Source organism: Hyla sarda, chromosome 1 (genome assembly GCF_029499605.1).
Source record: "Hyla sarda isolate aHylSar1 chromosome 1, aHylSar1.hap1, whole genome shotgun sequence".
NCBI classification, from domain to species: Eukaryota; Metazoa; Chordata; class Amphibia; order Anura; family Hylidae; genus Hyla; species Hyla sarda.
In genome coordinates this window covers 475,461,104-475,488,648 of record NC_079189.1, presented here as the reverse complement: position 1 = coordinate 475,488,648, position 27,545 = coordinate 475,461,104, and the positions used below count along the sequence as shown (strand labels likewise).

The following is a 27,545-nucleotide window of genomic DNA, read 5'->3' as shown; positions in this document are numbered from 1 at the left end:
ATCCCTGTATGAAGAAAAATAAAAAAGTTACAGTTGTCAGAAGAGGACATTTTTAAACGTATTCATTTTTGTGCAGAAGACAAAATCAAACCTATGTAAGTAGGGTATCACAATAATGTATTTTTCTGTTTCGCCGTAGTTTTTTGGGTAAAATGACTGACGTTATTACAAAGTAGAATTGGTGGCGCAAAAAATAAGCCATCATATGGATTTTTAGGTGGAAAATTGAAAGGGTTATGATTTTTAAAAGGTAAGGAGGAAAAACAAAAATGAAAAATGCTGAGTCCTTAAATGGTTAAGAAATCTTAATCCTACCAGTACTTATCAGCTGCTGAAGTTGAGTTGTTCTCTTAGGTCTGACAACAGTGCTCTCTGCTGACACCTCTGTCTGTCATAGGAACTGTCCAGAGCAGGAGGGGTTTGCTATGGGCATTTGCTCCTACTCCTACAGTTCCTGAGACAAACAGAGGTGTCAGCAGAGAGCACTGTTGTCAGACAGAAAAGAACAACTCAACTTCAGCAGCTGATAAGTACTAGTAGGATTAAGACTTTTAAATAGAAGTTATTTACAAATCTGTTTAACTTTCTGGAGCCAGTTGATATGAAAAAAATCTTTCACTGGTATACCCCTTTAAAGCGTACCCGTCAGATCCAACAAAAAAACATTATTTTTAATATATCACTCAGTACCTAATCCTGACCATGTACATCTAATTTTTATGTGTCTAGCACCTTTATTTATTTTTTTATTACACTTTTAAATTTAGCGCACTAGTCTGAATTCCTCTCAAAGGGAGGGGGTGTGGCCTCACTGTGCAGGTCTCCACCCCCTCCCTCAATATGCTGTCTGCTCACATCTCCCCTAGCATTAGCAAAACTACAACTCCCAGCTTGTCCTCACTGACAGTAGCGGGACACAAGCTGACAGTGGGAGGATTTTTCCTCCAGGTGTGAGCCCTGCGCTCACAGCTGTTAATCAAGGAAGTGTGTCCATGACATAGGTGATGACGCATGGACACAGCAGGACTAGTATGTGTCCAAGCAGGCAGGGGGTGCAGTTGTTTGACTGGCTTTTTCAGTATGAAATACTGAAAAATTTCTAATGAAAGCAATTGCAAAACCTATTGGTTATACATGCTTTACAACATATCAACAGTTTTTGTATCTGACAGCGTCCATTTAAGCTATATCTTGGGAACGGCTGAATGGATTGGGCTAAGGAATATATTGTTTTACTTAGGATCACTCACACTAACTATCTGTATATTCATGTTATGGGGTTTGATCCATTTGTCAGTTTTTCTTTTAGGGATCGACTGTTTTTGATTTTTTAGGACCGATACCGATAATATGTCAACTTTGAGGCCGATAGCCGATAACTTATACCGATATTCCGGTATAAGTTATCGGCTATTGCCGCCCCTCGATCAAGAACCCCCCCCCCACAGAAGCTGCTACAGATCAATGATTTAAAGCTGGGCACTTTAAATTAATGAACTTCAGCGGCTTTTGCAGTGCGAGAGACCGCTGCCGCTGCCGGCTACTCTCCCCCTGCCTGTCCTGGGGTCCTCCCTAGTACAACCACCACCACTGCCCCATTGCCTTCCCCATCCCTGATTTTATAATTACCTGTTCCCAGGGCCCGTGCTACTTCTGGCTCCGGTGGCGTCCTGAGCTGTCACTGTGCGCACTGACGGTGACGTCGTGTTGAGGACGTCACTCGTCATTGTGCTCTCTCCTGTCTGATAGGACTCCTCTGTGGTCTCTCTTCTCTGATAGTACTCCTCTGTGCTCTCTCCTGTCTGATAGGACACCTCTGTGCTCTCTCCTGTATGATATTACTCCTCTGTGCCCTTTCCCCTATCTGATAGTACTCCTCTGTGCTCTCTCCTGTCTGAAAGGACTCCTCTGTGCTCTCTCCTGTCTGATAGCACTCCGCTATGCTCTCTCCTGTCTGATAGCACTCCTCTGTGCTCTCTTCTGTCTGATAGCACTCCTCTGTGCTCTCTCCTGTCTGATAGGACTCCTATGTGCTCTCTTCTGTCTGATAGCACTCCTCTGTTTTCTCTCTTGTCTAGTAGGACTCCTATGTGCTCTCTCCTGTCTTATCCTATGTGCTCTCTCCTGTCTGATAGTACTCCTTTGTGCTCTCTCCTGTCTGATAGGACTCCTCTGTGCTCTCTACTGTTTGATAGGACTCCTCTGTGCTCTCTCCTTTCTGATAGCACTCCTCTGTGCTCTCTCTCCTGTCTGATAACACTCCTCTGTGCGCTCCCTACTGTCTTATAGTACTCCTCTGTGCTCTCTCCTGTCTGATAGCACTCCTCTGTGCTCTCTCCTGTCATATCAGACAGCACAGAGTAGTCCTACTGTGTAGGAGTCCTACTCCTCTGTGCTCTCTCCTGTCTGATAGGACTCCTCTGTGTTCTCTCCTGTCTGATAGCACTCCTCTGTGCTCTCTCTCCTGTTTGATAGCGCTCCTCTGTGCTCTCTCTCCTGTCTGAAAGGACTCCTCTGTGCTCTCTTCTGTCTGATAGGACTCCACTGTGCTCTCCCCTGTCTGATAGCACTCCCCTGTGCTCTCTCCTGTCTGATAGCACTCCTCTGTGCTATCTCTCCTGTCTGATAGCACTCCTCTGTGCTCTCTCCTGTCTTATCCTATGTACTCTCTCCTGTCTGATAGCACTCCTCTGTGCTCTCTCTCCTGTCTGATAACACTCCTCTGTGCGCTCCCTACTGTCTTATAGTACTCCTCAGCGGGGTAGCACTGCGGCATGCGACAACTATTGATTTCAACAGGGAGGAGGGGAGGGGTAGCTAAAAAAGTTGTTTTCAACACAAGGTGCCTCCAGTTGTTTCACCACTACAACTCCCAGCATGCCCTGACAGCCAGTAGATGTCAGGGCAAGCTGGGAGTTGTAGTGGTGAAACAGCTGGAGGCACCCTGTATAGTGAACTAAGGGCGGAAGTCTGCCTGGCAGTGAGCACACTACCAGGCAGACAAAAAAAGCATTTTTAATATAGTAAAAAAAATTGTAAAGGCAGGGAGGGGGTTAGGGATAGATGGGCAATAGGCAGGGGCAGAAACAAAATGGATGGTGGGAGCTACCCTTTAATGTTTTGCCAAAATGTACAACATATAAAAAGTTTTTGAATCTGACAGTGCCCATTTAAGCATGCATCGGATAGGCATAAGGCTATCCTTCATATAAGATAGGGCCAGGGACTATTCATAGTATTCAAAATATTGGGCAGACTAGATGGGCCAAATGGTTCTTATCTGCCAACACATTCCATAATTCTATACATTTCTATATAACTACTATAACACAAAGACATGAATAACACACTATACATAGGCTGCTGATTCTGCATGGGTTAATCCATGTGAATGTGATCCATCCCCCTGATGTTCACATATTCCCAATATACATCTCATCTGTATATTAAATCAGAATTTTATGCATTGATGAAACACTTTATTTCAATGCTCCTCACTAAAGGTCAATGCTCATACAAATGATACGCAGATCCCCTGTTTCCACAGTAAGTGAGTAGCACTGTGTACACGCTCCGACTCAAATCAACAAAAGTTTTATAGCAATGAAATTAGTTATTTTTATGAACAAACCAAAAACGGCAATATTGTGACTTGAAGTAGAAGAGATTTAACCTTTTCAATTTTAGCAATGTTGACAGAAAGTTGTTCAACCGTGAGCTCTAACACTAGAGGAGTTAAATGCATGTCAGCACACATTACCATCCCGAAAGAAATTCTTCTCAAAAGGTCTAAGGAAAATGAAATGATTAGTATAATGAAGATGAGGTGTAGTTCTCCACTAAGTCATGGCCATCATGTGCTAATTAAAACTCCCGAGAATTACTCAAGTGCTTCTTGTCAGAAATATGATTGGAGCCAATAAAGACGTTCCGATCTCCTACCTCACTGCGCTATTTTTTTCCTTCCACTTTATGAAATTATCAAAATGTTTCTGCATCTCATTTCTCAGTGCCCGAAATAGAAACTGAAGCACAAACTGATCACTGAGGAACAATTTTAGATGTTTTATAACATGCATACGAAAGTCAACTGACTCATCTGCTCTCTGCGAGCAATAAAAAGCCGGCTGAGCTCGGCCTATCATATTTACTGACATCAAGTATACTTAGTGCTTAAAATGAACAGAACGGGCTGGAAGATAGATGATGGAGACGTTTATATGTCTTCTAAGCCTAAAATAGCGGTTGAGCTAATGTGAACAGAGGGAGTAAAAAAAATATACTAAAGTCATGGCAAGACTTAAAGGATTTCAAGAACATTTAGTAAATCATCGTGAGCACTCCTTAGCTCTTTGATACAGTAAAACTCCTTTAGTCAAACAACATTAATAGAGTCTGACTTGTGGTTGGATTATAAAAGATCCCGGAATAGTAGATATCCTTCAAATGTATAAAAACACGTATTTTAAATGGGTTGTCTGGGGATGAAAAAATATGAAAGCTTCCTGTTCTTAATGCCGACACAAAGGAAATGCCTACATAGCCAATCACTGGCGAAGAGAAGATACCAAATTATTATTTACTCGTGTCCCATACCACTAAGTGCCTTAGAACTCTTCCCTCCTCTGACTTTGATGTTTGCATAATACCCCTTCTTTTTCTATTCTCTACTCCATTTGCTAATAATGTCTGTATTTTTTTCCCCTTATATGGACAGATTACGGGTGAGCAGATCAGAAACATCCTAAAAACTTATGAATGCTTTTCAGTAGCTTTTTCAACATTTTCAAAATTTTGCATCCATGCTCAACTGATCTGTTAAATTGACATTTTCAGGTCCCAGTTCGGAGGTGGATATCAATTACTAAGGATCAAGTCAGAAATAATGAGGGACTATTTCCCAGGATAATTGAGGCAGATATTAGAAGTAGTACAGTACCATCAGGATGACTGAGTATCTACTCCTTTAGTTAAAACATAGTTCATTCAAAAGTGGGAACAAAACAAAACAATTTGTAGTTAATACATAAAAACAAGACAAAGCTTTAGATAAGGTATGCATAATAAAGCTTGTGTACAGTATTGCATTGCTGATCATTGTACATCTGTTCGACCTTCAATTTTCCGTTGTTGCGTATGAGCATGGCGATTGGAAAAAGTATCTATTCTTTAGGATGATTACAAATGATATCAGTGGTAGTACTCACAAACTGATCCATGCAAACAACTATCAGCAGGGCTGTGGAAATTTAATTAAAAAACTACTTGTCCACAGGACTAAAACAGAGCAAAATCTACTTGTCCCTCACGACGATCCACTTGTCCAGGCCAATTTTCGCTTTTACATTCTCGTTTTTTCCTTCTTGCCCTATAATAGCCATAACTAACTACTATAAGGATACCTTCAAATTTTTCCATAACATATGCTCCGAAACAAAAAATATATATATTTGTGAAGTGAAATTGAAATAGTAAAAGATAATTTAGCAAATTTGGTGGTTTTCTTTTCTACGCCATTTACCTTGTGGTTGATACTTTAGGTTGTCCTGATTACAGCAATACCAGATTTGTATAGTTTCTGTCATGTTTTACTAATTTAAAATAAATTCAGAACTTTTTCATATATTTTTTCATTGCCATTTTATGACCATTGTAGCTTTTTTTTTCCCGCATACCAGGCTGTATGAGGGCTAATTTTTTGTGCCATAATATGTATATTTTTTATGTTTTTATATAGAAAAAGGGGGTGATTTGAACTTTTAATATGGAAGTGGAAGGGGTTAATGTTGGTCTTTTAAACTTTTATCAAAACATGATTTTTTTTTTTTTACACTTTATTAGTCCCTTAGGGGACGTTTAGGGGGAATCATTAGATTCCTATACAGATCAATGAAGGCCCATAGAACTCCATTGATCTATGTGCTCTGCAATCCATTGATAAAGCCTAGTCCAGCCAGACTCTATCAATGACAGATCCACAGACACCAGGGTAGCAAAGGTAAGCCCTCTGGCTACTTCTATAGTGGATCGCCCCGATCGGTGGGGGGGCGGTGCGATCCAACCCACTAGCCCACCAGGGAGCATTTACATGTCCCTTTAGACGCCGCTATCAGCTTTGACAGCGGCGATCTAAAGGGTTAATAGCCAGCTGCGACAATCGGGATAGACACATGCTGGCTATTTGCGGCAGCCCCCCAGCTACTGAAATCAGCTGGGGGATGCAGAGTATGGGGGCGGCACGAGTCCGGAGCCTGCTCCATACACTCCTCTGAGCACCGCCGCACTTGTCGGGGGCTTTCAGGTCCAGCCCTGCTTGCCCGAAGCAGGGCTAAGGACCTGAAAAATTCACCTGCTCAGTGCCCGGAACTGCATGTCCCGGGCATCGGGCGATAGGAATTCCACATCCCCGTATCAGGCAAGAACCACATATGCTACCAACCAAACAAGACAAAAAAAACAAAACACTGAATAACAAAACAATATCACCAGTACCTGCACAGGGGTAAATGCCATGGATACGAAGAAAATGCCATAACAAATGGGTATAGCGAACACTCCTGCTACGATGACCATTCCATGTGTGTACATATGGGAAGCTGACTGTCAATCCAAATATGAAGAAAGAACCATCCAGCACGGATATTGCAGTAAAATGCAAATCCTTTTTATTGCTTGAAATTAAATGTATGTTTCAAATAAAGCAAAGGACAATTAAGATTCTTGGCAAGTTTTGCCTTCCAAGACCTTAATCATAAGGAATTTCCCATAGTTTTGGAAAACAAGGATTAAAAAGGGTTTATAACTGGGAAAGAGTAAAGTATATTGAAAGGGAGATTTTTTTTAGACAGCGGTTTGTATATAACATAAGCTTCATGAACTTTCAAAGCTTTATAACCCACCTAATATACAGAGCCAAGGAGCAATGAAAAAAGTTGCTTGGCACTATCAAAGAACAGCAGTTTATAGAAGCTGGATAGCCTTAAAGGGGTACTTCGCCCCTAGACATCTTATCCCCTATCCAAAGGATATGGAATAAGATGTCTCATCATGGGGTACCACCATTGGGAACCCCCATGATCTCTCCTGCAGCACCCTGTGTTGAACTTCGCTCCTGCAGCACCCTGTGTCGAACTTTGCTCCGTGCCTGATGATGGGCGATACATGGGCCAGAGTATCTTGATGTCACGGCTCTGCCCCTCATGACGTCACACCTTGCCCCCTCAATGCAAGTCAATGGGAGGGGACATGGATAGGGGATAAGATGTCCAGGGGCGGAGTACCCCTTTAACATGCAGCCTTACAGGTTCTGCTGGGTGCCATATATTAAGAGAACACCTCCGTACATATGCCATACAGTTTTATGATATTGGAGGTATTTGTAGGTAACGTCAAAGCCTCATAATTCTCTAGGGCAGTCTTTTTTTTTTTTTTTGGCTACATATAGACACTACCGAAATACAGCCAGAAGAACAAAAGGTACCACATTATATGAACAAACTTCATGGGTAAAAATATGATTATAATGGGAAATAAATAAATATATAGGCCCTACTTCAGACAAGTGACTGCTTCAATAACCATATCAATCACAAATCTGTATGTCTATGGCCAGATGAATACCTGTACTAGTTGATGTGACTTCCCAGGTAACCTGTAATCTGTCATCCACAATCCAACTTTGTACTAGAGAATATGCCATCCGCTTGTAGCCCATTTTAAAAAGTAATTAAAGGATTATTATTAAGTACATAGGAAACTCCAAGTATTGCCTCTGTAAAGAAAATAATAAACAGCTTATCTACTTTGGCTAATGTGAATAGATTGTCTCATCAAGACTGCAGTATGCACAGTAATTAGCATGCACGCCGCAAAGCCTACCTTAATGTTCTCAATAAACATACTTCTAAGCTAAACAATATTTCCTGATTATTTCATTCTGAAATGGATTTATCCTAACATCACATTTAGTGCGCTAACATCGGTCTGCTGATTTTATCTTTTTTATTTTTTTCTTTTTTTTTTTACCCAAATGTTTGCTTAGTCTTCCTTTAAATGTAAAAATAAAGCAAAACACCCGCTAATGAAACGGCTAAAAGTTTGATTCGGCTTTTGTTGTCTAATTACTAAACGTGTTGTTCTCCCGCATTCTCTCTGTGAGTAAAGATGACAACCTAGAATTAAAATGATATGCCTTTTTTTTTTTTTTACATGCTTTCTTTTCGCCTATTTCTCTGGAATTGGATCCATTTGTGTGGCTTCATCAACTAAATGAAGAATTTATTATAGGGCTTTATCTTCTTTTGAAGCTCTACTGTGCTTACTCACTTGAACAATGAACAGCAAAACTTAAATGGAGGGTGAAAGCAATCATAGCTGCAATAAAGGGAAACAATATGGAAACAATTTGGTGCACTATTTTAAAAAATATATCTACCCTAACCAAATGTAACAAAACAAATCCCTGATGGTGTCTGTTTTGATCTGGTGTTCACCCTATTTCAATACTGCTTTTAGGCAGTGGAAAGCAGGGCAACTACCCAGAATCCCCCTATTCTAGACAGCCCTAAGAATGAATTCCCCAATAATAACCTGACAGTTGAGTAGAAAAACAAAGGATGTTGTAGTTGAAGAGAGCTTTCATTTACTATAAGTGCTTTAACAATAGAACGAACAGTGGACCTGCACAGCACTCTCCGTCTCCTGCTCTGCACTGTCAGGATAGGAAGAAGCTTTCAGCTTCCTGTTGCAAGTAACCACTGGACACCACCTATGGAACACCTATGGACCACCAGGAAGTTTACAATTAACCCACAACTGCCTGAGATGATCAGAGATGTAATATAGAAGCTCCTCAATACCCTGCGTGAGGTGGGTTCAGAAGCCAAACACCTTCTACTCTACAAAATTATACCAAAGGACCCCAAAATCTATGATCGGAGAACAGAGGAAGTATCATTTTAAACTGTGGCCTGTAACCTCTAAGGTACCCATAGTGCAGGTTAAGAAACTAGGCACTAGGGATGTACTCATGTACCTCTTTACTACCCTAGAACACCAAGGATGGGGTTATTAACCCGTTCATCACTATATAATCCCAGAAATGGTAATATTAACACCACCACTACCCTAAATAAGTAGTCTCCAAAGCTGTTGGCAGTTACACCTCTCAGCATATCTTGACACCTTGTAGGTACTCATACGTATGGGATGGCCTTTGGGTGGACATTGGCTTGGCTGACGGCTACGTCTCTTGGTCCCTCTATACATATGAATGTTCAGCTCAGCCGTATGTGTAGGTGTTTTGAATGGAAAGAGGAGGAGGAAGTCACTGCTGTTGAAATCCAACATGCCAATACTTCTATCCTCCAAAACATGTGTTGAAGGAGAGTCAAGTGCCCCACCATACACATCAGACATACAGCTGACCCAACAATTTTGTGATGGATTTGAATGCTTTTTTCTAAGTGTACAGTGTATAGATCTATAAAAAAAATAAAAATAATGAAAGTGATAATGGAGCAATAAATAAAAAAATAGGAATTTTACAAATGTAATTCATTCATTTATAACATTTGTAACTTTTCTGTTATGAAAAAATAAGCAAAATGAGACCACATTGATTTCCACAACCAGTAATAATGATGGGGGAGGGGGCAGAAGGCCCCTACATTGATTTATGATTCTACTTTATCTTACCCACCACTCAAATACAAAGCTTTAATCAATGTCACAAGAATGTTTTATGCTCCATTGACTCCAGCTGATAAAACAGAGACACTAAATAGTTTTGTTCTTTTTTTCGGTTAAGATTTGCACAGTAGGCCTTGATATGGAGGAGTAGATGCTTCATTGGGAATCGCTGCCAGGCTGACTCAGGGTCATTATGACAATTCCCATTAAGCTTCATTTCCGGTCCCCTTGTCATGATTCCATCGGGCGTAGTACAAAATCTCTGAGAGGAAACTATGGTTCCTGGACCAGTGAGCAAAGTACACAACCTTGTGATCTATATGTGAAGTCTGCCAAGATGGTATAAAAGGTTATATAAAAGGTTCCAGGCTTGACCACAATACTATTTCACTGTATAATAAAGGTCTACCAGGGTTAGACTGGTTTTCCAGTCACAATGAACAGCTACAGTCACATTCGCTGTGCCCCATACTGACAGTCAGGTTTTTATCAGTCAGGCGTCTCCCTTCCTCTAGGCTGCCAATAAAGCCTGTTTGGGTGGGAAGGGGCACTCCGAGAGGTACTTTAACAGCCTACTATAAAAGCAGTCATAGCCAGCACAAATAAAGTGAATTGTCTGCTTTGTGCGCCATTTCAAAGAGCTAAGGAGAACTGCATTCTCCTGTCCCACGGCCAGCGTATAAAGCCCCGGGGATCTGAAAGGTTCTCTTTAACCACAAGGGGAGCTTTTAGCTTTCTGTTTACAACATAAATTCATTAGGGTAAGTTTTAATGGGTCTGATTTACTACAGAAAATTCCCTTAGCAAATCTTCAAACAATATGCAGGTATATCCAATTTCTGTGCTTAGAATTTCCATCGCACATGGAGGAAATCCACTCACATTCTACTAGGGCTGCACGATTTGGGAAAAATGTGGAGGTAAATATTGCAATTTCCATATGCGATTGCTAAATTATAAACAAATTGTGTAATCCTCCCATTTCACATTTCCCCTCATTTCATAATACGTAATACATGAAATGAGGGGAACAGCTATGAAGGGAATTGCCTATATGAAATTAGGGGGAATATAGGCTATAGGAGGGGAAATATAGGTTATAGGAGGGGAAATATAGTCTATAGGAGGGGGGCAGCTATAGGTGGGGGGACAGCTGTATGAAGGGAACGGCTATAAATGTGGGAACAGCTGTATAAGGGGAATGGCTATAGGAGGGGGAACAGCTATAGGAATGTTATATACCATTCCCCTCATATAGCCTATTCCCCTCATATTGCCATTCCTCTCCATGTCATGTTCATTGCTTTGTATATGAAATGGGGAGAAAAACTTAATTTCTCCTCCCCATTTCATGTACCTGGCCTGCATACTGTTGCTCCTTTTCGTATCACTTCCACCCAGCGCTAGGAGCCACGCCAGCTGACGCACGCTGCTGGTGCTTATCACCTGGAACGCTGGAGCTACCGTACATTCAGAGGAAAGATAGGAATCATTGTAATCTGCAATTATCACGATTCCATTGTAATATACCTTCTACTGTATTCTACACATTTGTTCAGCACAAATCTGTAGGAAAAATCTGCAGTTATTTCATCCCATGTGTATTACCTCTTAAAAGGGTTAACCGGGGAGCAGGGAAAGTAATACCTTTTCTCTATCCCTGCCGGCCTGGCCTGCTGTTGTCTCAATTAAAAGGGTACTCCACTGGCCAGCCTTCCAGCTGCGTTCGGAACATTTAGTTCCGAACGCTGTGTGAGGGCTGCGGGAGTCGGCCACGCCCCCTTGTGCCGTCAGGCCATGCCCCCTCAACACAAGTCTATGGGAGGGGGTGTGACGGATGCCATCCCCTCCCATAGACTTGCATTGATGGGGCATGGCCTGACATCATGAGGGGGCGTGGCCTACCCCAGCAGCGCACGTACAGCATTTGGAACTAAATGTTCCACATGCAGCCGGAAGGCTGGCCAGTGGAGTTCCCCGTTAATACCTTATGACTTGGCTTGAAGGAAACGTGCTGAGATGATGGGGTGATACCATACTGCAATTGCTGTGTAAAGCCACACCCGCATTAAGGAGCCAAAGTATACATGATGTGCAGTAACACTGCTTGTACATTGGTCATTGGATGCGAGGTTAACCCCTCATGAAGTGATCATGATATAATACTGCCACACCGCCTGAGCCCATTCCCTTCAAGCCAGGTAAGAAGGTATTAAAGGGATCCTCCAGTGGAAAACCTTTTTTTATATCAACTGGTGCCAGAAAGTTAAACAGATTTGAAAATGTCTTCTATTTAAAAATCTTAACCCTTCCAGTACTTATGAGCTGCTGTATGCTCCACAGAAAGTTCTTTTCTTTTTGATTTTTTTTTCTGGCTGACCACAGTGCTCTCTACTGACACCTCTGTCCATATCAGAAACTGTCCAGCGCAGGAGAGGTTTGCTATAAGGATTTGTTCCTACTCTGGACAGTTCCTGAAATGGCCAGAGTTGTCAGCAGAGAGCACTGTGGTCAGACAGAAAATTAATTCAAAATGAAAAGAAATTCCTGTGGAGCATAAAACAACTGATAAGTACTGGAAAGATTAAGATTTTTAAATAGAAGCAATTTCCAAATCTGTTTAACTTTCTGGCACCAGTTGATTTGAAAAAAATAAAAAAAAATTGTTTTCCACCTGAGTACCCCTTTAACCTCTTAAGGACCAAGGACGTATGAGTACGTCCTTGGTCCCGCTATTCGGTATGAACCGGTATACCGCCCAGCACTACTGCAGAGTTGCCCCGTTCACATACTAGACTATCAGCACATAAAGGCTGGATAACCTCTTTAACAATAGGATTTTGTTCTGTACATTTTAGCAGCTGAAAGTTTATTCAATTCATTTGAATTAAACCTTACAACAATAACTAACAAATGCCATAAGTAAACTACATTCTCAGAACATATAAATGTATATATTGTTTCAAGAGCAATTTAAAGAGCAAATTGCTATACCTTGTTGCTCGATGCCATTTATATGCAGCTTTCAGTAAACGGCTATACCCTAAAGGTAAATGTCACTGTGAAAAGATTATATTACATTCAGTTTAACCAATTTCACATATCATTATGTCCTATCTTAAATAACCATCAATTTAGCCTTTATGTAGTATCCGTAGTCCAGCCAATAAACTTCAGTCAGGCAGAATGGCAAATGGGGCAAAATGAAAATCACTCAACTTTTACACTTTTATCTGAGGAACCATATGATTCAGATGAGACATGACGGTACTGACGGTGCACAATGGGAAGATGACACCCCAGTAATGCGGCCTTCAGCTGCTCATTCTGATTACCAGGAATGGCACTTATGGCTATCGCTGCCCACACTTCTAATGGGCAGAATGGAAACTGGCATCCTGGTTATCTTCACTACAAGGTAGCATCTCCCAGAATTATTTATCAACGCTTAACCCCTTAAGGACCAAGCCCATTTTCACCTTAAGGACCAGGTCAATTTTATTTTAGCATTTTATATTTTAGAATTTTATCTTATATGCTTAACCCCTTAAGGACACAGCCCATTTTGACCATCTTATAAAATCCATAACTTCTTTATATTTCCATCTACAGACCCATATAAGGGATTGTTTTTTGATTGACCTATTGTGCTTTCCAATAAAACCTCTCATTTTACCAAAAAATGTATGGCAAACCCAAAGAATCATTTTTTTAGGGAGGAAATTGAAATGAAAACCAGAATTTTGCACACTTTGGGGGGTTTCATTTTCACACTTTACGGTAAAAATGACATGTGTTCTTTATTCTGTCGGTCAATACGATTAAAATGATACCCATGGCTAGATACTTTAATATTTTTGTACCACTTAAAAAAAATCTAATATTTTTTTTGTACAAAATCTGTAATCTAAAATCGCCCTATTTTGACCACCTATAATTTTTACATTTTTCCCTATATAGGGCGGTATGAGGCCAAATTTTTTGCGGTGTCAAATTTTTTGCTGTACTTTTATCGATATCACATTTGCATATACAAAACATTTAGAAAATTTTTTATACATTTTTTGGGGAATAAAATGTGACTAAAAAGCAGCATTTTGGGACTTTTATTTTTATTTTTTACGTTTATGCCGTTCCACGTATGGGATCATTAACATTACATTTTGATAGTTCGGACATTTACGCATGTGGCGATACCAAATATGTTTATAAAAGAAATGTTTACGGTTTTTGGGGGTAAAATGGGAAAAACTGACAATTTTTATTTTTATTGGGGGAGGGGATTTTTCACTTTTATTTTTTTTATTTTTACATTTTTCAACTTTTGTTTACACTTTTTATGCCCCCATAGGGGACTTTTTATAGCAATCATTTGATTGCATAGGGCATAGCACTGATCAGTATTATCGGTGATCTTCTGCTCTGGTCTGCTTGATTTCAGACCAGAGCAGGAGACGCCGCGAGAACGACGGAGGAAGGTGAGGGGGCCTCCATCCGCCATTACAGATGATCAGATCCCCGCGGCAGTGCTGCGGGCGATCCGATAATCTATTTTAACATGCGCATTGCCGCAGATGCCGTGATCTGTACTGATCACGGCATCTGAGGGGTTAATGGTGGACATCTGCACGATCGCGGATGTTGGCCATTACCGGCGGGTCTCCGGCTGCTAGCCTGCCGAGTATGACGCGAACAGCGCTCTGATGCACGCGGGCATACACAGGATGTAAATGTACGTCGTGGTGCGCTAAGTATCGCCACACTAGGATGTACATTTACGTCTGTGGTCATTAAGGGGTTAAAAACAAAAGTCACATATTTTTGCGCCCAACAAAGAAAAAGTTGCTAATTTTTAGCAAAATGGGGTTTTCACAAAAGTTTACGAATTTTTTACACCAAAGACTGGCATAAATCAACTTCATAATACTCTCCTATATAGAGTACTAGCTGAGTACCCGGCCTTCTTGGGGAGGAAAATCAACAGAGGAGGAAGCTTTTGACTTCATATCCCATCCGCATATATTGTTGTCATATCCCAACCCTATATCGCGTCCTCATACCTCGACCTCCTATCCCGACCTCCTATCCAGTCCTCATATCCCGTCCTCCTATCCCGTCCTCCTATCTCGACCTCCTGTCCCAACCTCCTATGCCGTCCTCCTCTCTCGACCTCCTATCCCATCCTCCTATCCCAACCTCCTATCCCGACCTCCTATCCCGTCCTCCTATCCTGTCCTCATATCCCGTTCTCATATCCCGTCCTCCTATCCCAACCTCCTATCCCATCCTCCTATCTCCACCTCCTATCTCCACTTCATATCCTGACCTCCTAACTCGACCTCCTATCCCACCCTCCTATACCAACCTCTTATCCCATCCTCCTATCTCGACCTCCTATCCCGTCCTCCTATCTCGACCTCCCATCCCGACCTCCTATCCCCTCCTCCTATCTCGACCTCCTATCCCGTCCTCATATCCCGACCTCCTATCCCGTCCTCCTATCTCATCCTCCTATCTCATCCTCCTATCCTGTCCTCATATCCCGACCTCCAAACTCAACCTTCTATATCGACCTCCTATCCCGTCCTCCTATCCCGTCCTCCTATCTCGACCTCCTATCCCGACCTCCTATCCCGACCTCCTATCCCGACCTCCTATCTCGACCTCCTATCCTGTCCTATCCCAACCTCTTATCCCATCCTATCCCGTCCTCCTATCCCGTCCTCCTATCTCGACCTCCTATCCCGTCCTCATATCCTGACCTCCTATACCGACTGCCTATCTCGACCTCCTATCCCGTCCTCCTAACTCGACCTCCTATCCCGACCTTATATTCCGACCCGTAATATGTGTACCAGGTATTGAAATATCTCCAGCCGTACAGAAGTTATGTGAGAACATACATTTCCCATTGATTTTCATGGGACTTTAAACAAAAACCCCGACCCTCGCAAATGGGGGTAGTTAAGGGTTAAAATAACTATCCTATATTTTAAGTGGACATATAAGTAACATGTGACCAAGTATTATCAAAATATCTCCAGCCGTTTGGAAGTTATGCAGTTAAATCACATATCCTATGTTTGTTGATGACATATAAGTAACATGTGTGCCAAGTTTCATGTTAATATCTTTAGCTGTTTGGACGTTTTTGTGGAACATACACACACACACACACACACACACATTGAGTTTTATATATATAGATGTAAACACTTGACCACAAGCATTGGACTAAGGAATAGGGCCCATTACCTGTGTACCACTTTGGGGCTAAGCCGTTTCTCCTAGATATCTCCACTTTACAGTAATAGACAAGTTCACAACTGACATCTGGTAAAGGCGACATCTCATGACAGTGCCAGGTGTAACGGAGCTGGATGTGGATCCTCTGCCCTGTGTGGCTGATTACTCTGACCATATCGGGGAGTGGAATCTAAGGTGCCGCTGGTCTTCACCAGAGCCCACCGTAAGGCAGGATGGGCTTGCTGTGGCAGGCGACACCCAGGTCGCTACCCCCGACACGGCTCGACTACACAGGTAGCTGGGAAAGGTGAGATACCGAAGGATAGGGCAGTAGTGTAGTCAAACCTAGCAGAAGGTCAAGGCAGGCAGCAAAGGTGCAGATCTAATAACATAGCGGATGGTCTGGAAGCATGGGTAAGGCTAACAGGCTATAAGAGTCACTTAATCTCAGGCTATGGGCACTGAAGATCCGTCCGGGAAGTGTGGGCGGTACAGGGACTTATAATGTGGTGTCAGGTGCAAACACTAATTATGGGTGCACTGGCCCTTTAAATTTCAGAGCTCCAGTGCGTGCACCCTAGGAAACGGGTACGCGCGCACCAGAGCTGAGACACAGAGCGAGGTGAGTGACGGGCTGGGATTCGCATGCCGGTGCATCCCGCGATGCGAATCCCAGCCTGACCAGCAGACGGGGACAGAGGGAAACTGTGCTCACCGCCGGAGCTTGCGGCCGGAGCGCAGAGCGTTACACCAGGATTGCAACCCATAGTTGTGTGTCTGTGGATATTGCATGGATGGTGGATTTACTTTATGCCCCTTAGTTATATCCTTTTATTGTACTTTGTACTAACTACCAAAAAATAACTCCCCAGTTACTGTAGTATATTTTAATGTTTGGTCGCCAACACATGTACATGGCTGCAGAGAATACCTGTACACTATTACACACAATGTACACCAAGGTCCCAGTTTACTAGCTCTGTGCCAAGGGCAATTGTTGTGTAGCTCAAGCTAAACAGTATTTGTATCATCCCTAAGGGTGGCCATAAAAATAAGACAGTAGTCAGCAGCAGCAGCTAACGTCTACAATTCCACCATTAACATAACCTCTTAGTATGATGGACATGGCGGCCACCACTTATAGGGAGGAGAATGGAAACAAATGGGTTACCATCCAACCAGACCACTAAATAACCATGAGAGGGCATCAGGCAATCCTTATGGGCACAAAATTGGTTTAGGATCCCAATGAGAGAACTATGGGATCCTTATTGGTTTAGGATCCCAATGAGAGAACGTATGTTTATAACCACCACATAACTGAGGACAGGAGTGGGTTAGAAAATTAGATATAAATTATTATTATTCCTATTCTGTTTGTTAAAGGGGTACTCTGGAGGAATATACTATTCTCAACTGGTTCCAGAAAGTTAAAGGAGATCTGTGGTACACATTTTTTATAATCCCCTGTGCCCGGGCTGCAAAAAGTAACAAAACAAACTTTAACTCACCTTCCAACGTTCCTCTGTTGCGCCGTTATCAGTGTCTTGGTCCTCCAGTGATGGGCTTCTTCCTGCTTCCTGGGGATGGTGACTCGGCGTATCGCCGGCCGCAGCGATGTCCCACCTTAGCCAGTGATAGGCTGAGCGCACTGTCATGTAAGAAGCCTGGGCAGCAGGGAGAAGGCAGGGCCCAGGCTCCTTACACGACGCTCAGCGCTCAGCCTATCACTGGCCAAGGTGGGACATCCCTGCGGCCGGCGATACGCTGAGTGCAGTATGAGTCACCGTCCCCAGGAAGGAGCCCATCACCGGAGGACTAAGACACCGATAACGGCACAACAGGGGGAACGTCGGAAGGTGAGTTAAAGTTTGTTTTTACTTTTTGCAGCCCGGGCACAGGGGATTATAAAAAAAAAACGTGTACAGCAGATCGCCTTTAAACAGATTTGTAAAATACTTATTTTAAAATCTTAATCCTTCCAGTAGTTATCAGCTACTGTATACTACAGTGGAAGTTGTGTAGTTCTTTTTAGTCTGATGACAGTGCTCTCTGCTGACACCTCTGTCCATGTCAGGAACAGTCTGAAGTAGGAGAGCTATTGCTATTTGCAGTACTTGTATAGAGAAAAAAAGATGGCACTCACCACGTAGCAGAAATATTTCCCATTTGTTTCACATACAGCATAAAATCAAAGATGCAGATGGCAGACATCTGTATCTTGGACTTATGCAGACAAATAAATGAAAAATATTTCTTCTACGTGGTGAGTGCCATATTTTGTTCTCTATACGAGTACTGTACGATTGCCTTATTGGATAGAGCACCACAGAAAAGAAGCTCTGACAGTGGACGGAAAAGGCGCAACTGCTATGCGTCTACTGACACACAGTGTGGATAAAGATAGTGTGGAATAAATGATTCTATTGGGACTATGGGAATGTGCTCCTGTTATGGACAGTTCCTGACATGGACAGAGGTGTCAGCAGAGAGCACTGTGCTGCCAGGCAAAAAAGAACAACTCAACTTCCTCTGGAGCATCCAGCAGCTGATAAGTACTGGAAGGCTGGAAGTGGAAGTTTTACAACAGCTGGAGGTCCCCTGGTTGGAAACAATACAGTGTGTATTAAGAGATGAACCTTACCATCTCCCACAAGAGATCCAGCCTAATGGGATTCTAAGGTGCTCGGTGTCACACTGGAGAGAGAGCAGGAAGCTCTGCGGTGAGCGGAAAGATCAGGCCATTGGAAAGCTATTCTGGCACCAAATTTAAAATCAAAGTGGTTTATAACAATGTCTATTGTGCTGAGTGCTGAACTACAGTCATTGTTAATCCGAATAATAAATCTCCCAATTCAAATCCATATATCACATCGCAGGTCTGTACGGATTTTGTACAGAATTTTTGCACTCCTTACATTTCGTCCACTTCATTTCTACTGTAAATGCTGTAGATTTATTTGTATGTAAATTCTATATGAAAAAAATCTGCGTTTCTGCTACCTACCTGTGAGTCCACCCTTTATAAAAGTGTTATAGACACCCTTGGTGGCCCATCCTACCTGTGAGCCCACCCTCTATAAAAGTGTTATAGACACCCTTGTTTTCCCATCCTACCTGTGAGCCCACCCTTTATAAGTGTTATAGACACCCTTGGTGACCCATCCTACCTGTGAGCCCACCCTTTATAAAAGTGTTATAGACACCCTTGGTGGCCCCTCCTACCTGTGAGCCCACCCTTTATAAAAGTGTTATAGACACCCTTGGTGGCCCATCCCACCTGTGAGCCCACCCTTTATAAAAGTGTTATAGACACCCTTGGTGGCCCATCCTACCTGTGAGCCCACCCTTTATAAAAGTGTTATAGACACCCTTGGTGGCCCATCCTGTGAGCCCACCCTTTATAAAAGTGTTATAGACACCCTTGGTGGCCCATCCTGTGAGCCCACCCTTTATAAAAGTGTTATAGACACCCTTGGTGGCCCATCCTGTGAGCCCACCCTTTATAAAAGTGTTATAGACACCCTTGGTGGCCCATCCTACCGGTGAGCCCACCCTTTATAAAAGTGTTATAGACACCCTTGGTTGCCCATCCTGTGAGCCCACCCTTTATAAAAGTGTTATAGACACCCTTGGTGGCCCATCCTGTGAGCCCACCCTTTATAAAAGTGTTATAGACACCCTTGGTGGCCCATCCTACCGGTGAGCCCACCCTTTATAAAAGTGTTATAGACACCCTTGGTTGCCCATCCTACCTGTGAGCCCACCCTTTATAAGTGTTATAGACACCCTTGGTGGCCCATCCTACCTGTGAGCCCACCCTTTATAAAAGTGTTATAGACACCCTTGGTGGCCCATCCTACCTGTGAGTCCACCCTATATAAAAGTGTTATAGACACCCTTGGTGGCCCATCCCACCTGTGAGCCCACCCTTTATAAAAGTGTTAAAGACACCCTTGGTTGCCCATCCTACCTGTGAGCCCACCCTTTATAAGTGTTATAGACACCCTTGGTGGCCCATCCTACCTGTGAGCCCACCCTTTATAAAAGTGTTATAGACACTAGAGTTGAGCGAACTTACAGTAAATTTGATTCGTCACAAACTTCTCGGCTCTGCAGTTGATGACTTTTCCTGCATAAATTAGTTCAGCTTTCAGGTGCTCTGGTGGGCTGGAAAAGGTGGATACAGTCCTAGGAAAGAGTCTCCAGCCCACCAGAGCACCTGAAGGCTGAACTAATTTACGCAGGATAAGTCATCAACTGCCGAGCCGAGAAGTTTGTGACAAATCGAATTTACTGTAAGTTCGCTCATCTCTAATAGACACCCTTGAGGACCCATCCCACCTGTTAGCCCACCCTTTATAAAAGTGTTATAGACACCCTTGGTGGCCCATCCCACCTGTTAGCCCACCCTTTATAAAAGTGTTATAGATACCCTTGGTGGCCCATCCTGTGAGCCCACCCTTTATAAAAGTGTTATAGACACCCCTGATGGCCCATCCTACCTGTGAGTCCACCCTTTATAAAAGTGTTATAGACACCATTGGGGACCCATCCTATCTGTTAGCCCACCCTTTATAAAAGTGTTATAGACACCATTGGGGACCCATCCTACCTGTGAGCCCACCCTTTATAAAAGTGTTATAGACACCCCTGATGGCCCATTCTACCTGTTAGCCCACCCTATATAAAAGTGTTATAGACACCCTTGGTGGCCCATCCCACCTGTGAGCCCACCCTATATAAAAGTGTTATAGACACCCCTGATGGCCCATTCTACCTGTTAGCCCACCCTATATAAAAGTGTTATAGACACCCTTGGTGGCCCATCCCACCTGTGAGCCCACCCTCTATAAAAGTGTTATAGACACCCCTGATGGCCCATTCTACCTGTTAGCCCACCCTATATAAAAGTGTTATAGACACCCTTGGTGGCCCATCCCACCTGTGAGCCCACCCTATATAAAAGTGTTATAGACACCCCTGATGGCCCATTCTACCTGTTAGCCCACCCTATATAAAAGTGTTATAGACACCCTTGGTGGCCCATCCCACCTGTTAGCCCACCCTTTATAAAAGTGTTATAGACACCCTTGGGGACCCATCCTACCTGTGAGCCCCCCCCCCCCCCCTTTATACGTGTTATAGACACCCTTGGTGGCCCATCCCACCTGTGAGCCCACCCTCTATAAAAGTGTTATAGACACCCCTGATGGCCCATTCTACCTGTTAGCCCACCCTATATAAAAGTGTTATAGACACCCTTGGTGGCCCATCCCACCTGTGAGCCCACCCATTATAAAAGTGTTATAGACACCCTTGGTGGCCCATCCCACCTGTTAGCCCACCCTTTATAAAAGTGTTATAGACACCCTTGGGGACCCATCCTACCTGTGAGCCCCCCCTTTATACGTGTTATAGACACCCTTGGTGGCCCATCCCACCTGTTAGCCCACCCTTTATAAAAGTGTTATAGACACCCTTGGTGGCCCATCCTACCTGTTGGTCCTGTCCCAGGGAGTGCAGGATGAGCTTCTTGGCCTCTAGGTACAGGGGGTGCCCCAGGTCCTCATAGGGCTTGTAGTTGGGGGCGCTGTAGCCCTGTTGGGCCAGCTGCCTCTGCCTGCGATAGTAGTGCTCCCTGAATACGTCCTCCCGGCTGTGCTGCCCCCAGCTGCTGTAATGTGACGAGCTCCTGGCCTGGACCTTCAGCCCCTTCTGGCTGGGGGTCGGTAGGGGTCTGAGGAGCAGATAGCTCCTGGGGTCACTCTGGCTGCCCGGCATGTCCCCCGCTGTATCACACACTAATAGTCCGGAGGTGCAGCGAGTCCTGCGCTTCTCAGTGTCCCCGGGCAGCGTGGTTACCTTGGTTACAGAGACGCTCATTACGGACAGGAGGTGGCTCCCGGCAGGTATGAGGTCACAGTAAGGGGCGGGGTTTCGCAAAGGGGGCGTGGCGTCATGGAGGCTAGTATTATACTGCGCTCAACAGGAAGAGGCAGCGCGTGTGTGCTCCTGGAGGGGAGTAATGTTATTTACATGGGACTGTATGCTGGAGTGGAGTAATGTTATTTACATGGGACTGTATGCTGGAGTGGAGTAATGTTATTTACATGGGACTGTATGCTGGAGGGGAGTAATGTTATTTACATGGGACTGTATGCTGGAAGGGAGTAATAATATTTACATGAGACTGGATGCTGGAGGGGAGTAATGATATTTACACGGGACTGTATGCTGGAAGGGAGTAATGTTATTTACATGGGACTGTATGCTGGAGGGGAGTAATGTTATTTACATGGGACTGTATGCTGGAGGGGAGTAATGTTATTTACGTAGGACTGTATGCTGGAGGGGAGTAATGATATTTACATGGGACTGTATGCTGGAAGGGAGTAATGATATTTACACGGGACTGTATGTTGGAGGGGAGTAATGTTATTTACGTAGGACTGTATGCTGGAGGGGAGTAATGATATTTACATGGGACTGTATGCTGGAAGGGAGTAATGATATTTACACGGGACTGTATGTTGGAGGGGAGTAATGTTATTTACGTAGGACTGTATGCTGGAGGGGAGTAATGATATTTACATGGGACTGTATGCTGGAAGGGAGTAATTATATTTACACGGGACTGTATGTTGGAGGGGAGTAATGTTATTTATAGGACTGTATTTGGGAGGATGCTAAAGGAAAGGGAGTATTGCTTCTTATTTTACGTGGGACTGTATGTTGGTGAAACGGATAGGGGAGTGATAGTTCTTACATGGGACTGTATGTTGGTGGAACGGATAGTGGAGTGATAGTTCTTACATGGGACTGTATGTTGGTGGAACGGATAGTGGAGTGATAGTTCTTACATGGGACTGTATGTTGGTGGAACGGATAGTGGAGTGATAGTCCTTACTTGGGACAGACAGGGGAGTGATAGTTCTTATGTGGAACTGTATGTTGGAGGGGGGCTTACAGAGGTGGGTGGATTGTCTTACATGGGACTGTATGTTGAAAGAAGCTAAAGGAATGATATTCTTACATGAGGCTGGAATTGATAAAGGCTCCCAGGGAGTGATGTTCTTGTATGGGACTGTGGAGGAGACTGACAAGGGGAATGACCTTCTTTATATGGGACTGTGGAGGAGACTGACAAGGGGAATGACCTTCTTTATATGGGACTGCAGGTTAGAGGAAGAGGATAGGGAAGGGCGCTCCTAATGGAAGTGTGTGATGGAGGTGGCTGACAGAGGGAAGGAATTTCTTTCATGGGCCAGGATGTTAAAGGGGTATTCCAGGCAAAACCTTTTTTTTTATATATATCAACTGTCTCCAGAAAGTTAAACAGATTTGTAAATTACTTCTATTAAAAAATCTTAATCCTTCCAATAGTTATTAGCTTCTGAAGTTTTCTGTCTAACTGCTCAATGATGATGTCACGTCCCGGGAGCTGTGCATGATGGGAGAATATCCCCATAAGAACTCCACAGCTCCCGGGACGTGAGTCATCAGAGAGCAGTTAGACAGAAAACAACAACTCAACTTCAGAAGCTAATAACTATTGGAAGAATTAAGATTTTTTAATATAAATAATTTACAAATCTGTTTAACTTTCCGGAGCCAGTTGATATATAAAAAAAAGTTTTGGCCTGGAATACCCCTTTAAGGCCAACAAGGAGAATTATGTTCTTACATAGGACTGTATTTTGGAGAATGCTGAAGGAAAGGGAGTGTTTTTCTTACATGGGACTGGATGTTGAAGGAGGCTGCCAGGGAGTGATGTTCTTATATAGGACTGCATATCAATCTTGATCATATGAATGTACGTCATATATTCATGTAACTACGTCATCTAGGTCCTCTAGCTTTTCACATGTGGACACTTTATACTATGATTTACATATATCTAGTCTGCTGGATGTGGCTTGAAATGGATGAGTTGCAGGGATATTATATACAAAGAATTAAACTGAAAGTGAACTTAAACGGGCAGTGTCATGAAATAAAAAAAATGATATGTTGTAGTGCTTAAGTACTACAACATATCTCTAATATACTTTAATTAAAAAAAGTGATTTTAAAACACAGTTTAAAATCACTTTTAAGTTCGGCCACTAGGGGTCGCCCTCCTAGTGGCCGAATGCATTCGGCAGTGACGTCACTACTGAATTTCGACTCATAGAATCCTGGCAATGAGTCGGGAATTCACTCACTGCGGTGCTCGCTCCCATCTGTCAATCAAACAGGCGGGAGCAAGCGCTAAGAACAGAAGAAGCGCGCATTGGCTCCCCTGCTCCCTGGCCTTGCACGCCGGCCCCGCCTCCCTGTATCCCGTCGCTGCTGTCCTGCCTGTCGCTGCGCTGTCCTGGTATGTCTGGGGGGTTAAGGGAGGGTTCAGGGGAGGGGTAACGGGGTTCAGGGGAGGGGTAGCGGTGTTCGGGTTGCGCCGCGGCCATGTATTGTTTTTAACACAGGGTGCCTCCAGTTTTTCCCCTCTACAACTCCCAGCATGCCCTGACAGCCAATAGATGTCAGGGCAAGCTGGGAGTTGTAGTGGGGAAACAGCTGGAGGCACCCTGTGTAGATGAACAAAAAATATGGAGAAAAACTGTTCCAGGTTAAACCCCCCCCAAAGGACGAGGGGGCACTCCCTCCGTCTGGAGAAGAAAAAGTTTAGTCTCAAGGGGCGACACGCTTTCTTTACCGTGAGGACTGTGAATTTATGGAACGGTCTACCTCAGGAACTGGTCACAGCAGGAACAATTAACAGCTTTAAAACAGGATTAGATACATTCATGGAACAAAATAACATTAATGCTTATGAAGAAATAAATATAAAATCCCATCCCTTCCCCAATATCGCGCCACACCCCTACCCCTTAATTCCCTGGTTGAACTTGATGGACATATGTCTTTTTTTCGACCGTACTAACTATGTAACTATGTAACTAAGGGCGGAAGTCAGCCCCAGCAGGCATCAGTGCCGTCACGCCTGCTGGGGAAGTCTGCCTGGTAGTGAGCACACTACCAGGCAGACAAAACTGCATTTTTTATATAGTAAGAGGGGAAAAAAGGGATGGTGGGAGCTACCCTTTAAAGAGTACCTGTCATTATTTTGTAAAATGTTATAATCCTCCCAGTTTGCTGCCCCCATCATGATAAACCTGCCTTTTTTTATTTTAATATGATTTGTTAGTTCCCTACCTTGATATTGCTCTGAATTATCTGCCCAGTCTCAGTCAGATTCACAGATTGGGAAGGGGCATTATCCAGCAGGTGTGACATCATCTGAAGCCATACAGGGGAGAACTTCTTCCCTCACTCTACTACACACAGCCCAGTGTGTGAGATGAGCTATGATTGGATAAGGCTGCACACACACCCCTCAGCATTTCCTGATTTTGGACTTGTTGCAGGCCAGCAGGAGTCCAAAGTCTGTGCAAAAGATGGGGGGAAATGTGCTCTGGAAAAGCTGCCACTAGGTGTCTCCCACACCTAGTGGCAGCTTTTTTAAACACAAAACATAGAAAACTTTTTTTTTAACAAAGTACATTAGAAAGATTTTTTTTTTTTTTTACCATAAGGAGTGCAATAGCAAAAATTAGTTTTAATGAGAATGCTCATTTAACTTTGACGCAACTTTTTACATATCATAGTGACAGGTCAGAAGTTATGACTCCAATCGCTGTGCAAAGGAAGAGTGGTGCATTTGCCCATAGCAACCAATCAGATTGCTTCTTTTACTTCCTGAGGTTATGGGTTACTGCGCCACATATCCACTGCACAGGTTTTCATGTTCTACAATTGGCGCATGGCACTTTCACCATATAATTAAGGCGGATACACAAAAAGCTACTTTGCTTATCTGATTGTGAAGATTTTAGATTTCTGCTTTTCCAATACATTAAAAAAAATGTTTAAAAAAAATCTGGGCTGTTAACTGGTGCATGATAAGTCATTGGGGAGTTGACTTAGGTAGAATTTGGTGCAAGAAAAAAAAAAAGGTAGTACTTGTTAATTAAAAGCAAGGCGGCACCATTTATGTGAATAGCAGGGTGACTACCCCTGGTTTTCAAAGACACTCCCATAACTAATAACCGGGCAGGTAGATCACTTATTCACCTATTAGTAGTCATGTTTCCACCCTAGGCCAATGAGTAGCACAAAGTTCTAATTGTTAAATTAGTAAGTGTGTGTTACATACATTCATACTACACCAGTAATACAAGTTATAGGATCCTAATTGGATTTATACACAGTGTTTAGTTACATTGCTCCTGCTGTACTTTCACTGCAGGGTGAGACTAAAATGCAGTTTCCGGATTTTAGTTGAAAGTCTGTGGTAAGATATACAGCCTTGGACTGGGGTAAAAAAAAAAACTGTACTTACCCCTTGGCCCCAGTGACAACACCACCTCAGTGTCCCTACTGGAAGTAATGGCGAGATTTATCAAAACCTGTGCAAAGGAAAAGTTGTCCAGTTGCCCATAGCAACCAATCAGCTTGCTTCTTTCATTTTTAACAAGGCCTCTGCAAAATGAAAGAAGCAATCTGATTGGTTGATATGGGCAACTGGGAAACTTTTCCTTTGCACAGGTTTTGATAAATCTCCCCCGATGTGTACATTGTGAGCATAACACTGCACTCACTGACCTTGTCACACGCCATACAAGCATGACAGCCTTCAAAGACTATGCACACTTTTAATCATAGTGTATCAAGTTGCATGTACTTCTGCAATTAAAACAAATTTGCATGTGGCATGTTACTTGGGCTACAATGTCGACCCCGGTTACAGGGTAAGTCAGCAATAAAAAATGTTCATTTAAGTAATAAAATGCTCCCAAAGGTATTTTTATGACCTTATGTTAGGCACAAAATGTAAAATAACAAATGATAAACTATGAAAAAAAATGCTAAGTAATAAAAAAAAAATGACACAAAACTACTCCCCTATACAGTGGTCCCTCAAGTTAAAATATTAATTGGTTCCTGGAAGACCATTGTATGTTGAAAGCATCGTATGTTGAGACCATAACTCTATGGAAACCTGGTAATTGGTTCTAAAGGCACCAAAATGTCATCCGAAAATAGGAAAAAGTGAGAGTTAAAGAAAAATAAGTAGATAACTAATACTGATAATGAAAATCCTTATATATAAAAGTAATACAGATCTGCTGGGACCTGTAAATCACTGTCTATTTCAGTGTTTCCCAAGCAGGGAGCCTCCAGCTGTTGCAAAACTACAACTCCCGTCATGCCCGGACAGCCTTTGGCTGTCCGGGCATGCTGGGAGTCGTAGTTTTGCAACAGCTGGGGGCACCCTGCTTGGTAAATACTGGTCTATGTAGAGCACAGGAGCTTCATCGGGGTCCTGAACAGTACACGCAGTGTCCTAAAAAAGTAACATGGAGTCGCCCTTACCTGGTGTCCAGAGGAGCAGGTAACCCTGGTACAGGTAAAGTGTACAGAACATGTAATACCTCCCTGTACTGTAGGGGGCGCTACCAGACATCAGTCAGTGCATACACTTCAGTAATACAGGGGTTTTACCAGCGAAAAGTCCATTCTGATTGGTCGATTCTTCCGGCCATTGACACATTTCACAGATCTGG

At 43.2% G+C, this 27,545-nt stretch overlaps 1 protein-coding gene across 3 annotated transcripts in view; it reads right to left on the bottom strand.

The window, feature by feature from the left end:
* CCDC60 (coiled-coil domain containing 60) overlaps positions 1–26,388 on the bottom strand; it is a 214,776-nt gene extending 188,388 nt beyond the window's left edge. For 2 of the 3 annotated variants that reach the window (XM_056537216.1, XM_056537217.1), the window contains exon 1: positions 21,436–21,837. In XM_056537216.1, coding sequence (XP_056393191.1) covers positions 21,436–21,822 — 387 coding nt within the window. In that variant the 5' untranslated portion in view covers positions 21,823–21,837. Of the gene's footprint in view, positions 1–21,435; positions 21,838–26,320 lie in introns of those variants that run through there. The other variant, XM_056537218.1, reaches the window with a different exon arrangement.
* Positions 26,389–27,545: the final 1,157 nt, after the last annotated feature.